Source organism: Cyprinodon variegatus, unplaced genomic scaffold (genome assembly GCF_000732505.1).
Source record: "Cyprinodon variegatus isolate N-32 unplaced genomic scaffold, C_variegatus-1.0 Scaffold662, whole genome shotgun sequence".
Classification (NCBI taxonomy): domain Eukaryota; kingdom Metazoa; phylum Chordata; class Actinopteri; order Cyprinodontiformes; family Cyprinodontidae; genus Cyprinodon; species Cyprinodon variegatus.
Genome location: NW_015151115.1, coordinates 334,082 through 346,221, shown reverse-complemented (window position 1 = coordinate 346,221; position 12,140 = coordinate 334,082). Strand labels below are relative to the sequence as shown.

General features: G+C 35.8%; 1 protein-coding gene across 1 annotated transcript in view; it reads left to right on the top strand.

Annotated features, from left to right (window-relative positions):
• The first annotated feature begins 4,124 nt into the window (after positions 1–4,124).
• LOC107096975 (complement factor H-related protein 5-like) overlaps positions 4,125–12,140 on the top strand; it is a 19,994-nt gene continuing 11,978 nt past the window's right edge. Inside the window, exons 1-11 of the mRNA XM_015393910.1 lie at positions 4,125–4,251; positions 4,359–4,541; positions 4,642–4,747; positions 4,837–4,913; positions 7,195–7,377; positions 7,635–7,817; positions 7,926–8,120; positions 8,265–8,444; positions 11,022–11,183; positions 11,445–11,615; positions 11,704–11,889. Of these exons, the coding sequence (XP_015249396.1) occupies positions 4,182–4,251; positions 4,359–4,541; positions 4,642–4,747; positions 4,837–4,913; positions 7,195–7,377; positions 7,635–7,817; positions 7,926–8,120; positions 8,265–8,444; positions 11,022–11,183; positions 11,445–11,615; positions 11,704–11,889 (1,696 nt within the window). The 5' untranslated portion in view covers positions 4,125–4,181. The remainder of the gene's footprint in view (positions 4,252–4,358; positions 4,542–4,641; positions 4,748–4,836; positions 4,914–7,194; positions 7,378–7,634; positions 7,818–7,925; positions 8,121–8,264; positions 8,445–11,021; positions 11,184–11,444; positions 11,616–11,703; positions 11,890–12,140) is intronic.

Below are 12,140 nucleotides of genomic sequence, written 5' to 3'. Positions count from 1 at the left end.
CGTGCTAAATGCTGTAACAATATTCACAAACAGACTTTGGAAGAAGTTGTGCTAATAAATACAACAGCAATGAGTACGATTGATAGACTGATTAACAAGGAGATAATGATCAACATGATCTACTACTTAATTATAATAAAGAGCAACTTTTAATTGTGAAAACCTTAAAACAAAAAACAAATCATTATTGGGATTAAATTTAAATAAGTTTAATAAAATTATTTTTATGTTTGCAAATCAGAGGCTTCATATAAACAATATTTTAGATACTGAATAAAATGTGCATTAACTTATCTTGGCTGATGAATATGCTGCATAACTTTCTTTCTGCATGTACTACTTTAAAACTGTGCTTTTGCTTTTTTTTAGCAAGCCTTCCAAAACAAGTTATGACAACAAAAATAAAAACAGGTATTGCCTTTGCTGTTAGAACACAGGTAGTCAAACAAACTGAACCCTAGAATGAATAGCCTGGGTCATGGAGCACAGAAGATATGTGGATATGTTACTTCATGTTCCTGAAGACTTCTGCTACAAAATTTCTCAACTCATCAACCAAACAATAAATTGTTACCTGGAGCTTTCTTTGCATCTCTAGTTCCTTTACAAATGTGTTTAGATTAAAATTTTAGTTTAAAAAGTAATAATTAATTTGTGGAATTACACCCCATTGTTTAAATAACGTTTTTTTACAGCTTAGGGCTTAAGAAACCTTATGGATCTCTTCTGCACTCTTGTGGAAATTTTGGGAACTGAGAGAAAGGCTTGAATGACTACTGTATATCTGCATGGTGACCTTTATAAATGGTGAATAAATGGTAGAGAATTAATTAATTTTCCTTGCATTGTGAAATATGAACAAATGTGACTTTCAGACAGGCCAGCCAGCATTTGCCAGTGATTTAAATAATATTCTCCTTTAATAATCCACCCATACTGAAGGTGAATATTTATATGGATTCACAAGGAACGAACACCACTCAGACCCATTGTCAGCAGCATTAACTCAGTAACATACAATATTACTAAACAGCTTACTAATATTTTAGCCCCCTTGATGGGAAACACACCACATCACATAGAAAACTCTAAAGACTTTGCAAACTAAGTTAAACATTTAAAGATGGCGGTAGGAGAAACCCTGGTGTCAAAATCCAGCTGAAAGAAGTGGAAGTTTTCACAAGATACATCAACTCGGTTGACCACAAAATAAAATTCGTCAAAGAGGATGCCGCGTCGTTTTCAGGACACCACCTAGACAACAAGCGGTTAAATAACGACATGCAGCCAAACATATCCTCACTGGTCAGATCGGGGAGGGGACCTGAGTAAATTGGCAATCAAATATCATAAGCATATAAGGAAACACATAAAATTTGACATTATATAGTTTTTTTGTTTGTTTTTTTCAGGACTGCTTAACTGGAGCAGGGGTTAAGTAATGAAGTACATTTATCAGTGCTGTCTTTGTCATCCCTGATGTGGAGATGTTGAAGGTAACATATACAGTACATCTATCTCCCCCTCTTTGAAAAAAATCTACACATTATAACTGTGATATTCTGATTCTGAAAACATATTTATAACACTACGTTTTAGGTAAACATCTTAATTCTGATTCTGATTCTGAAAACATATTTATAACACTACGTTTTAGGTAAACATCTTACAGCAAAGTTGAAAGTTGTTCTTTTTTTTTAAGTCACTGAAGGGTTAATACAAAGTTTAGGATTTTATGAAAATACATTTCGCTGAAGTTTATCAAACTTCTGTGATATTTATATGTTACAGCTTCTGTGGGTCTCTGCCCTTTTTTCCTTGTAGGGTTCGGGAGACACCTCTGCAGGTGTTATGTTTTACCCTGATTGGTGCTCTGCTGCTTTAAAGCTGCTATGCATGCAGCAGATGAAACGCTTTTTCCACTCCTCCTCAGAACTCTATTTGGTTTGGTTTGTATCTTGTTTTGCATTTGCTATTTTCTGGTTACTTATGGGTTTTGCATTAATCTATTTTGGTTTCTTATTTCAGGTACCGGTATTCTCTTTTCAGGTTATATTTCTGTAGTATAAAATTCAATCTTCATTTAATCAGAAAATCCTTGTGTGGTCTCCTTTAATGTTACCCCAACAAACAAACCCAGTGTACACAACATTTAAAAATCTTGATCTGAATTTTTTGTCATTCTAAGAACCAAAGGTTTTAAATAAAAAAATCTCAGAAAAATAAAAAATAAATATTTATGCATGTGCATGTAATCAAATAAGCTCTATAACTTAGCAAATTTTAGCTGGTGACTGGTTATAGTCATTAACCATGTTAAGAAAAAGTAAGGAAGATACGGCGATGGATGAAAAAATAGCCTACCGTACTTTGAAACATATCACTTTAAATAATAAGGAATTAGATTTTAATTATATCAAATGGATATATACTCAACTATGTATATTAATCCCTTATGACAAAAATCTTGTTTGCCATATTTCTGTAACAATGAATAATAAAAATTAAGTTCTTAGTTTCAAAAACTACCTTCTTTTCATATTCTTCTTCTGCTAATGTATTTGATTTCAACTAATGTTTATGCCCATGTTTCTTATAATTTATCTTTGTTTTTTGACAAAATATAAAGAAAAAAAAATATATCAGAATTTGATTTAAATATGTAGTGCATAGGGGGCAGGCACTATGCAAATGAAGTACATGCAAGATATAATATTTTTTAAAGCAATGAAGTGATCGAAAAGCATTCTGTTGTAACATTTGATAATTACCTCAAGAGGTCACTGTCTATCAAATAAAACAGCCGAGTATTTGGGAAGCAGAGGATATGGGTTAGCACTAGAAAAAAAGCACTAAATAAAATCCTAAAAATGAAAACCCTTTTTTTTTATGTGATCGATCTAAAAAAAAACGTTTACATGTTTTGTTTTTCTTTCTTCTTTTTTTTTTACCATTACCCGTTATTAGAGATTAAATATTTTTCTTGCACATCTAAAAAATATATTAATATATTTTGAAATATTTGAATATTATTATTCAATTTATATTTGTTTTTTTATGTCTCAAGGTCATTGGGTGGGTTGGGCTGCGCCCTAGCACTATTGGCCAGCCGCCACTGCTTAGCTCACACATTTCCAATTAGATTATGGGGTTATTTTTTGGGTCAAACTATGTCCATGGTTCTTTTGTGTTCATGTGTCTATGTAAGATGTGTATCTAACCTGCTTCAGTACTGTAAGCTTTTTATGTAATGGGTTTAAGGAACCCCATACAAACTACCCTGTCTAGAAAAGAGACAAATTAACCTTATCAAAAGGTGTTGTAGAGATAGAAAATCCAAACCTTGGTTTCATTAAGTGCATAAAACAATACATAGTGCATGTAAGTTAATGTTTTTCTTCACTCGAATTGAGCAGGGCTCTCCTGCTGACAAGTTTATTGCTACTACACTGCAACAGATGTTTTTAGGCTTTTCTATTTGTGCATGTAATTTTTTAAGCAACTAAGAGCTGTACCATCTAATTCAAAGAAGTGCAAATGGCAGTATTGAGAGAAAGGTGGGTAATTTCTGTATTGCTCAATGGAACATTCAGTTTTGTTTGTTCTTATAACCAGGTCACAATCAATTCTGCGTGTTTGTCACACTTTATTGCCAGCTGTTTCTTTCTTTAAAGCTTAATATATATGTAGTGTATTTTAAATATACAGTATTTAAACTTCAATTATGCTACTTTACATTTTAAATCAAATCAAATTGACAATGATAACACTTGAGCTGAATAAGATATCTCACTGGGTTTTGCTTGCTCAATTGATTTCTGCAAATGATTACCAGGAATGGAGAAAACAAACAAACAAAACTTTACAAGAATGCTTGGTTTTACTGACTCCCTTTATTTAATTTTATCATAACCCATATTTAAAAAGAATATAAAGGTTTTATTTTTGTCTACTAGTGTTATCTAGTCTTGCTATTAATTCTCTATCAATCCAGTGCTTTATTCAGCTTGTTGTGGTCACTTCCTTTCATCTGTGATTGTGTAGTCTCAACCCACTTGTGCAATCATTGTGCAAGTTTGTTTTCTTTTTTGTGTTGTGAAATCCAGAGCTCCCTCTCTGTATAACAGTGTAGCTGTCTGTGGTGCCTTGTTCTGTTTTGTAGTTCAGGGTAGGAGGTCAAAATGCACATGATAGCCAAAAGCTGTGTCCTGCTGTTGTGGCTGCATTTACTAACCTCTGTAGAAAGCAAAGGTAAGGTTTTTTTTTTATTATTATTAATTTAATGTTTTACTCAGAAATGATATTGATGATAAATTTTTGATAGGAAGGTTCAATAACAGTATGTTGCCCTCCCGCAGACTGTACAATTGAAAAGTTTCTAAAGAGCTCTGATTATGATTCCAATTTCGACACAAGTGGTCTGGAATCCAGTTATGCAGGAGGAAGACAAGTGAGAATACCCTGCAATGTTGGCTACAGTGGCTTTTTCAAAATAATCTGCACTGAGGGGAATTGGGAGCCTAGGGGCACAAAATGCAAACGTAAGTTAGAAACTTTTTAAAATTAAATCCTTCCTTTTCTCAGGTTTTTTTTTATCTCAGGATATTTATTCATGTTTGGTTCTTGTCCCTACATGTTAAGCAAAACCATGCGGTCATCCTGGAGATGCCCAATTTGCGGATTTTCGACTTAACGAGGGAACAGATTTTGTCTTTGGATCAGAAGTTGTCTACGAGTGCAACAGAGGGTATGATAAAAATTGCAACCTAACCGTTCTCATTATTTAATTTTATCTATTATTTTTATTTTACTGGTTTTATTGAAAACCTTTTCCAGTTATCACATGGTCAGTCGAACAAATCGGCGGCGTTGCACAGCAGATGGCTGGGATGGAAACATTCCAGTGTGTGAAGGTATGAGCTGTGTTTGAAGTTGATCAGTCATTAAAATAGATGAGGAAGTTATTGTCATATAGAAAAAAAAACCTTTAAATTCCCCTGTTATAAAACACTTAAAAATATTGGAGTTTTGATTTATTGCATTACATTGACATAGAATGTTCAAGCTTAGGTCTAAGATGCCATTTACACCCCTCAGGTCACCAGCGAGCTGTTTAATCAGTGTTCCCAGGATCAAAAATTAACAGAGTGAGGCAGCATTTAGTTTCAGTGCTACTCACATGTCTGGCTCAGAACAGTAGGATCCAGTATTCAAGGCAAACAAACAGTTAGATTTTTCAAAACATCTATTGAAAACTGAACTGAAGTGAGCAGCGTAGCCATCTAAGGCGGGAACTTCTTCAGGAGGAGACAACCGGTTAGTGACCACATCTTTCTGGAAGTGGATGATAACGACCGTGTGACTCACTAGCCTGGTCTTATAGTTCAGTCCAAGCCCAGAAGGTAAGGATGGTTCAAGCTGGTCGGCTGCCAACGCGGCGCAGCAGTCTCTGCACAGACAGTCCCAGACACTGTTGTGTCGGTGGTCAGAGGACAGGAAGGAGATCAGAACCTACTGTAGCAGATGAATGTAGGCAGGATAATCCAGAGGGTGAAGCCAAACCCGATGTCAGTGGTGCGTTCAGTTGTCAGAGCCAGGAGGTCAGAAATACAGTGAGGTGCTGAGTGAGAATCCAGGACAGAGTCGGGTTTCAGTTCCAAGTACAGAGGTACACAGACAGGCAGTTATCTGGCAGGAGTCAGAAGACAGGTCAGGCAAACCAATCAGACTGGAACAGGCAGGCTCAGAGGTCAAGAGGCAGAACAGGTCAGGATCAAGTAATCAGAATACAGGAACGCTAGAATAATTTTCACCAACAGATCAAAAATAATCTGGCAGTGATGGCTGGTCTGAAGGTTTGTTTAAATAGAGACTAATGCAGATGGATCAGATAAGCAGGTAATGATAACTGGGCAGAGCTAAGCAGGTGTGTATAGTGAGTAATGGGACCAGATATCAGTGTTGTTTTTGACAGCCATCTTAGATTTAGCCTTTGTCTTAGTCTTTAGAACCAAAACTATTAATAGTTTTAGCTACATTTCAGTCATTATGATATGAGATAGTTGTAGTCCGTTTTAGTCGACTAAAACCTTTTAGATTTTAGTCTAGTTTTAGTAAGATTTTTGTTGCAAAAAAAGTTAACCTTTACAATTTCGAATAGCAACCAGATTCTTTACCAGACTGACTGCTCTTGCCTAGATACTGCAATAGCTGAATATAGAATGCTGCCTTGCAGTTCATCATCGCTGTTGGGCAAAAAACTTTGATTTAAAGAATTCAAAAAAACAATTTTATGAATGAATGCTCTACTTCATAAAAAAGTGTCTCACAAAAGTTGTGAAAGCAGCAGATCTAGTTCAACACATCATATTTCTTAATGTTGATCAGTTCCTGATCTACTATGAATTATGCATTACACACAGATCAATAAAAAAAAAAATAAAAAAATAACATCCTTCTTACTCTAGCATTTTTTGGCTTTATTTTTGGAGAATTTCCATCTTTGTTACCACTGCTCAGGGTCCAAATTAGCTATAAATTCACAGGGTTTTTATATTTAAAAAAAAAATACACAGATAATCTACATAATTGCTTTATAATGACATGGCAGTCCAGACCTAAATTAAATGAATACATGTATGCTAACTAAAATGTTGACATATTCAAAGGAAACATAGAAAATGTTTTAATGACAATACAAGGAAACATTTATAGCATATTTAAATAGATAAAAACAAGAACTGAGAGGGAAATATTCAAAGATCTATGTACGGGGTCTTTATCCAAAATAAAACAGTGCCATGAAATATGTTCTTTGGGTATAATTTGGGGATCTGGTGCCCTAAGGACAAATAGTATCCAATGATACAAAGAGCTGAGAATAATACAAACATCACCAATAAAAAACATAACACAAAAACACATTGTTACACTAAAGAAAAGACACCCTAACAAGTAGTAAAAAATAATCTACATAAGAATTAAAGAATTTCATGAATAAACTCTTCATCAAATCATTAATTAGTAATGAATGCATCTCATTCTAAGACTGAGCTTAAATTTTGCATGTTTTAATTTTATACCACACTTTGAAATCTCTCTTTTTATTTTATCACAGGGAATATCCTTGTGCTTAAATGCTTTATAATGCACAAAAGCTTACCTTGTTTTGAGTTTCCATCTTTGTCTTTACAGCCACCAAATGTCCAGTTTTTCATGTGGACAATAATGTCCAGGTGTTTGGGGATGTTGAAGAAGCCACCTCTGGCAGTGTTGTTCGGTTCAGTTGCATGTCAAGGGATGAAATCTTGTATGGGCAACAGGAGATATTTTGCCAAGAAGATGGAGAGTGGAGTGGGCCTATTCCAAACTGCAAAGGTATTGTTAGATTCTGGTACTGAAAGCATAAATAGGCTAGAAGCTGTCTTTTGAATAGAAAATTATTAGACATTTCTTAACCATGCAGTTCCCGAGAACAGATGATGAAGAATGTTAACTAAAATGAAAATGGTATATTTTAACTAGCTATATATTTGCTGTTGTTTACCAAAACCCAATGCAAATTGCAACAGTAAACAAAATGTGCAGTCCATAAGGTTTGTACATCTGGTTAAACTTACGCTTGATGTGAACAGAAATAAGATGTTCCGTTCCTCACATTGATCACGGAAGTGTCCCTAGCGGCTCTCGGGAGTACAAAGAACATGAGACCTTAAATTTTAGATGTGATGCTAAATTTATACCGGCTGATGAGAGACCTCCAAGATGCACAAAGTTTGCAGGAAAACCAATGTGGAGCCCCACACCTGCATGTAAACGTGAGTATTATCTAAATGCAGATTTTTTTTTACAGAAGTAACAAAGAAGGTCTACATTATGCAGTTCATAACAAAAACTGAAAAATGCTTTATGTCCAATGAATCCAGCTGTACAATGTTCACTGACTCTGCCACCACTCACTGGAACAACATATGACCCTCCATACACAAATGTATTCATACCTGGAGATACACTGAGAGTCACGTGTGGGGAGAAATACTGGATCGTGGACACTGGAACAACAGTGGCAGATCTTAGTTGCAAAGAAGATGGAAAATGGAACACGCATCCTGTATGCCAAGGTATCAAAATGTAGAAGGTTAAAGGACATCAGAAAATAATTTTGTGATTTTTGTCTTAGTGTTGCTGTTTTATTTGTCCTATGAAATGATTAGCTTTGGTTATTTTAGCATTTGAATAAAACATGTATTTTACTTCCACTCCAGAGGTAACATGCCCAAGATGGATTGAAGGACAGCATTTGAAAAAGCCTGTTGATGCTTGGAGAGGAAATAAATTAGGTGACAGTCAAAGATATGACTGTGCCCCAGGCTCTCAGCCTGCAAGTAGAGATAAAAAAGCAATATGTACTAGAGATGGCTGGGCACCAAAACCCCTTTGCCGAGGTAATGTTAATTTTGAATGTATTTATTTTACTATATAACTATATTTGAATAACATCTACAGAGTCAATAAACATTTATTGCCACTTTACACATGTAATTTGGGTACAGTTACTCAGTCATTTGCTTTTCCATTTGGGTATGCAAAATAGGTATTAGTTAATTACTTCAAATTATACAGTCCATGTAATTGCAACTGGATAGATTTTCTTAAATAAGTTTTGGTTGTTACTTTTAGGAAATATAATTTCATATGTTAAAATTAACTCTGAAAGATTAAGAAGGCCCCAGAGATCAATAGTTAGCGACATTCAATTTCTTACTAAAATCTGACTTTTTTTTTAATCACTTTATAGGTTCTAAAATTTCTGGTTTTTAACTGATGTTGGCCCATCATACAATTTTCAGCTTACTCTGAAACTGTCTTTCCCAGCGATCTAATTACCAAAACAGATTAAATGAAAACCTTACTCAGGCTTACCCTTCTGCTTCCACTTTACCCTGTAACTCTGTTGATGAGTTGTTGATAACTTCCTTTCTAATCGCTTTCTCTGGGAAAATGAAATCTCCTTGGAGAAATATTCCAGCAGTGAGAAAAGAAAAGAGGGAGTGTCGAAAAGTTGAACAAAGGTGGCAAAAGAATGGACCAAGTTCACAAAAAAAGAGACTTCACAGATATAATTTATAACTAAAAGATGCAAGAGAATCTTTCTTCTCTGAGATTATCAACAGAAGCATTAACAATGCTCGCGCCTTTTTTGCCACAGTCGACAGGTTAACAAACCCTTCAATCTCCATGGCCCGTAAACTCCAATCTAAAAAGGCCTGCAGTGACTTTGAAGGGTTCTTTACTGAGAAAATACAAGGTATACGAAAAGCAGCCTTTATATTAACTTCAAAAAATACTGCCTCTAGCAAAGATAAATAGTTAAAATGCCCAAATTCTCAAAAAAAAAACAAAAAAACAAGAGCAACAGTTAAGAAGAAATTGTTCAGCATCTAAGTTACTCCATCCATGGCTATGATTAAGAAGGATTTAGCTGTTTTATACCACTTTCACACTGGCCAAAAAAAAAACACTTAAAGATAGGAACAATTAGCTTTTATTGGCAGTGACCTGTGTCGACCTGGGTCAGATGACTCGGAAAACAACTAGGGTTAAAATCGCCCTCAAACGGCCCGGCTCCCATTGGCATATGGTGAGAACATCATACCCGGGTCGACACACTCATTTACATGATACCACTGAGTGCAACATACGGACCTTAACACACCACTCCAATCAATCAAATAACCCAAAACAACTTTGCTTGCATTCAGTAAACATGGCGCTGTGCTGGCAGGAGGATTCAGACAGACAAAAGAGCAAATCAATAAAGCAGATTTACTTTGTCCTTCCTCCCTTCCATGTTGCTCTCCATTGTTTACCTATCCAGATTTTCCTTCCAACTGAATAAGAATAAAAACCGAGGTAAGCATCTTCAGATGAGAAATCCAGAGTTAGCTCGCAGCTTCAACTACTACAGCTAGAAACCACTGATTATGGCCAAAATCTTGGTGTCATAGGCTACGTTCAATCTGCAGCCCAAAGAGACAAAATTCAGATTTTTTGGCTCATATGCGACCTGGATCTGATCTTTTCATGGCAGTCTGAACAATACAGATACGATTTTTTCAGATGCGACCTAGGCCACTTTGCTATGTGGTCCTGAATCCGATACAAATCTGATCTTTTCAAAATCCAACCTGTGTCTCAACGGCCAGGTCGCATTCCTCTGACCTGAAACCCCCCACCTGCGTTCTATGACTGCAGTTTACCCAGGAGATTATATACAAGTCGCATATATTTGGAAATGTGAACGGCAATGCAAAAAAATCGCATTTCACAAAAAAATCGGAACTGAGCATCAAGGCCTGCAGTGTGAACGTAGCCATAATGGACTCAGACTTTAACCTTTGGAGGTGCATAATGGCAGTCAGTGTTTTATCACCTAAAGAACATTTTCAGGATTAAAGAACTAATCTCCTAGCAAGATCTAGAAAAAAATCATCCATGCATTTAGTAGGATTTATTACTGCAACAGTGTGTTCATAGGTTTGCCTACAAAGTCCATCAGACAGCTGCAGCTGATCTGAAACGCTGACGCCCATGTGCTCGCTCGAACTACGAAAGTAGAGCATATCAGCCCGGTTCCGAAGTCCTTCCACTGGCTCCCTGTAGCTCAGAGAATAGACTTTAAAATCCCTCTGTTACCGGTAGTCTATAAATCAGTGAATGGATCAGCACCTAAATACATCAGTCACAGATTTGTTCTCAGTGTATCAACCTCCAGACCATTCAGGTCTCATAATTTAAGCCTCTGTACACCCAGATCTAGAACCAAACATTAAAATGCAGTATTTACTTCCTTTAATACACTTCATTTGTTTTGCTACTCTCTTTTAAAATTTTTCATCTTTATTCTTCTTTTATTATTTTTTTATTTAATTGTTTTATTCATGTTAAGCACTCTTAAATGTCATTGTACTTAATTAGGCTTCAGAAATTCACATTCCTTCCTTTGCCTTGATGATTTACAGGACCTTGTGAAAAACCTCAGATCAGAAATGGATTTGCAGTTGGTCCTCTTGAAGGGACTTTGTACTTTGCCTGTAACGAAAATTACAAACTTCCTACCAAAAGCTGGTGGGGGCAGGCCAAATGTAAAGACGGTGACTGGGAAAAACTTCTTCCATGTATAGGTAATTGCTCTATATTCTTCCTTTGTCAACAACTCAAGGAAATTTATGTTTCCAGCTATTTAAATATTAGACTGATTTAAGTTGTACAGTATGATGTTCATCAATTATAGATAACTCTTGGTTTTTGGATAGATAATGCTTTGTTTTCAAACTTTCTGTAGAATGAGCTAGCTTAAAACCATTTCTGTTCAACATAAAATATTTATGCAAAAAATCTTGTTTCATATTTCAAATATATGCTTTGGCGATGAAATCCTAAAGAGAAAGACATGTGTGGAGAAGCGCCTGAAATTTCCAATGGAAGATTAAATGTCGTGCTAAGTCCTGCTGTGGTTCAATGCAATGAAGGATACACTCCTGAAGTTACCGAGATAACTTGTCTAAATGGAGAATGGAATTTCTATAATTTTACTCCAAAAACAATCTGTCGTGGTGAGTCAACCTTATCATTGTGAAATACTCCTAATATTACATATTAAAAGAGAGTTTTATCTCTTTAATGTTTCTTTATGTCTTACAGCTACTTCTAAACACTGTGGTCCACCACCCAAAGTGGAGAATGCAATTGTTACTGTGGCATATAAGAAGAAATACTCGGCCAACTCCTCTGTGACTTATCGTTGTCGTGAAAAGTATCAAATAGAGAAAGAAGACACCGTTACATGCAGATCTGGGGAATGGGAAGTAAAGAATATCACATGTACCCGTAAGTACATTTAAGCCTCTTTCCCACTGAAAATAACGGGTTAGCAAGTATTATTCAAACATGGGTCGACCCGCTAACAATCAGCATTAGGGCTTCCTTCCAACTGGCAAAAAAAGCTGGGTCTAACTCCTCGCTGGCAAGCTGCGAGCCCTCTGTCCCCCTGTCGCTGCGTGTATGGGGAAACCATCACGCAGAGTTAGAGCTGATGATGTCACCAGTGCGACAGACATCAGCAAAGTAAACAATGGAAA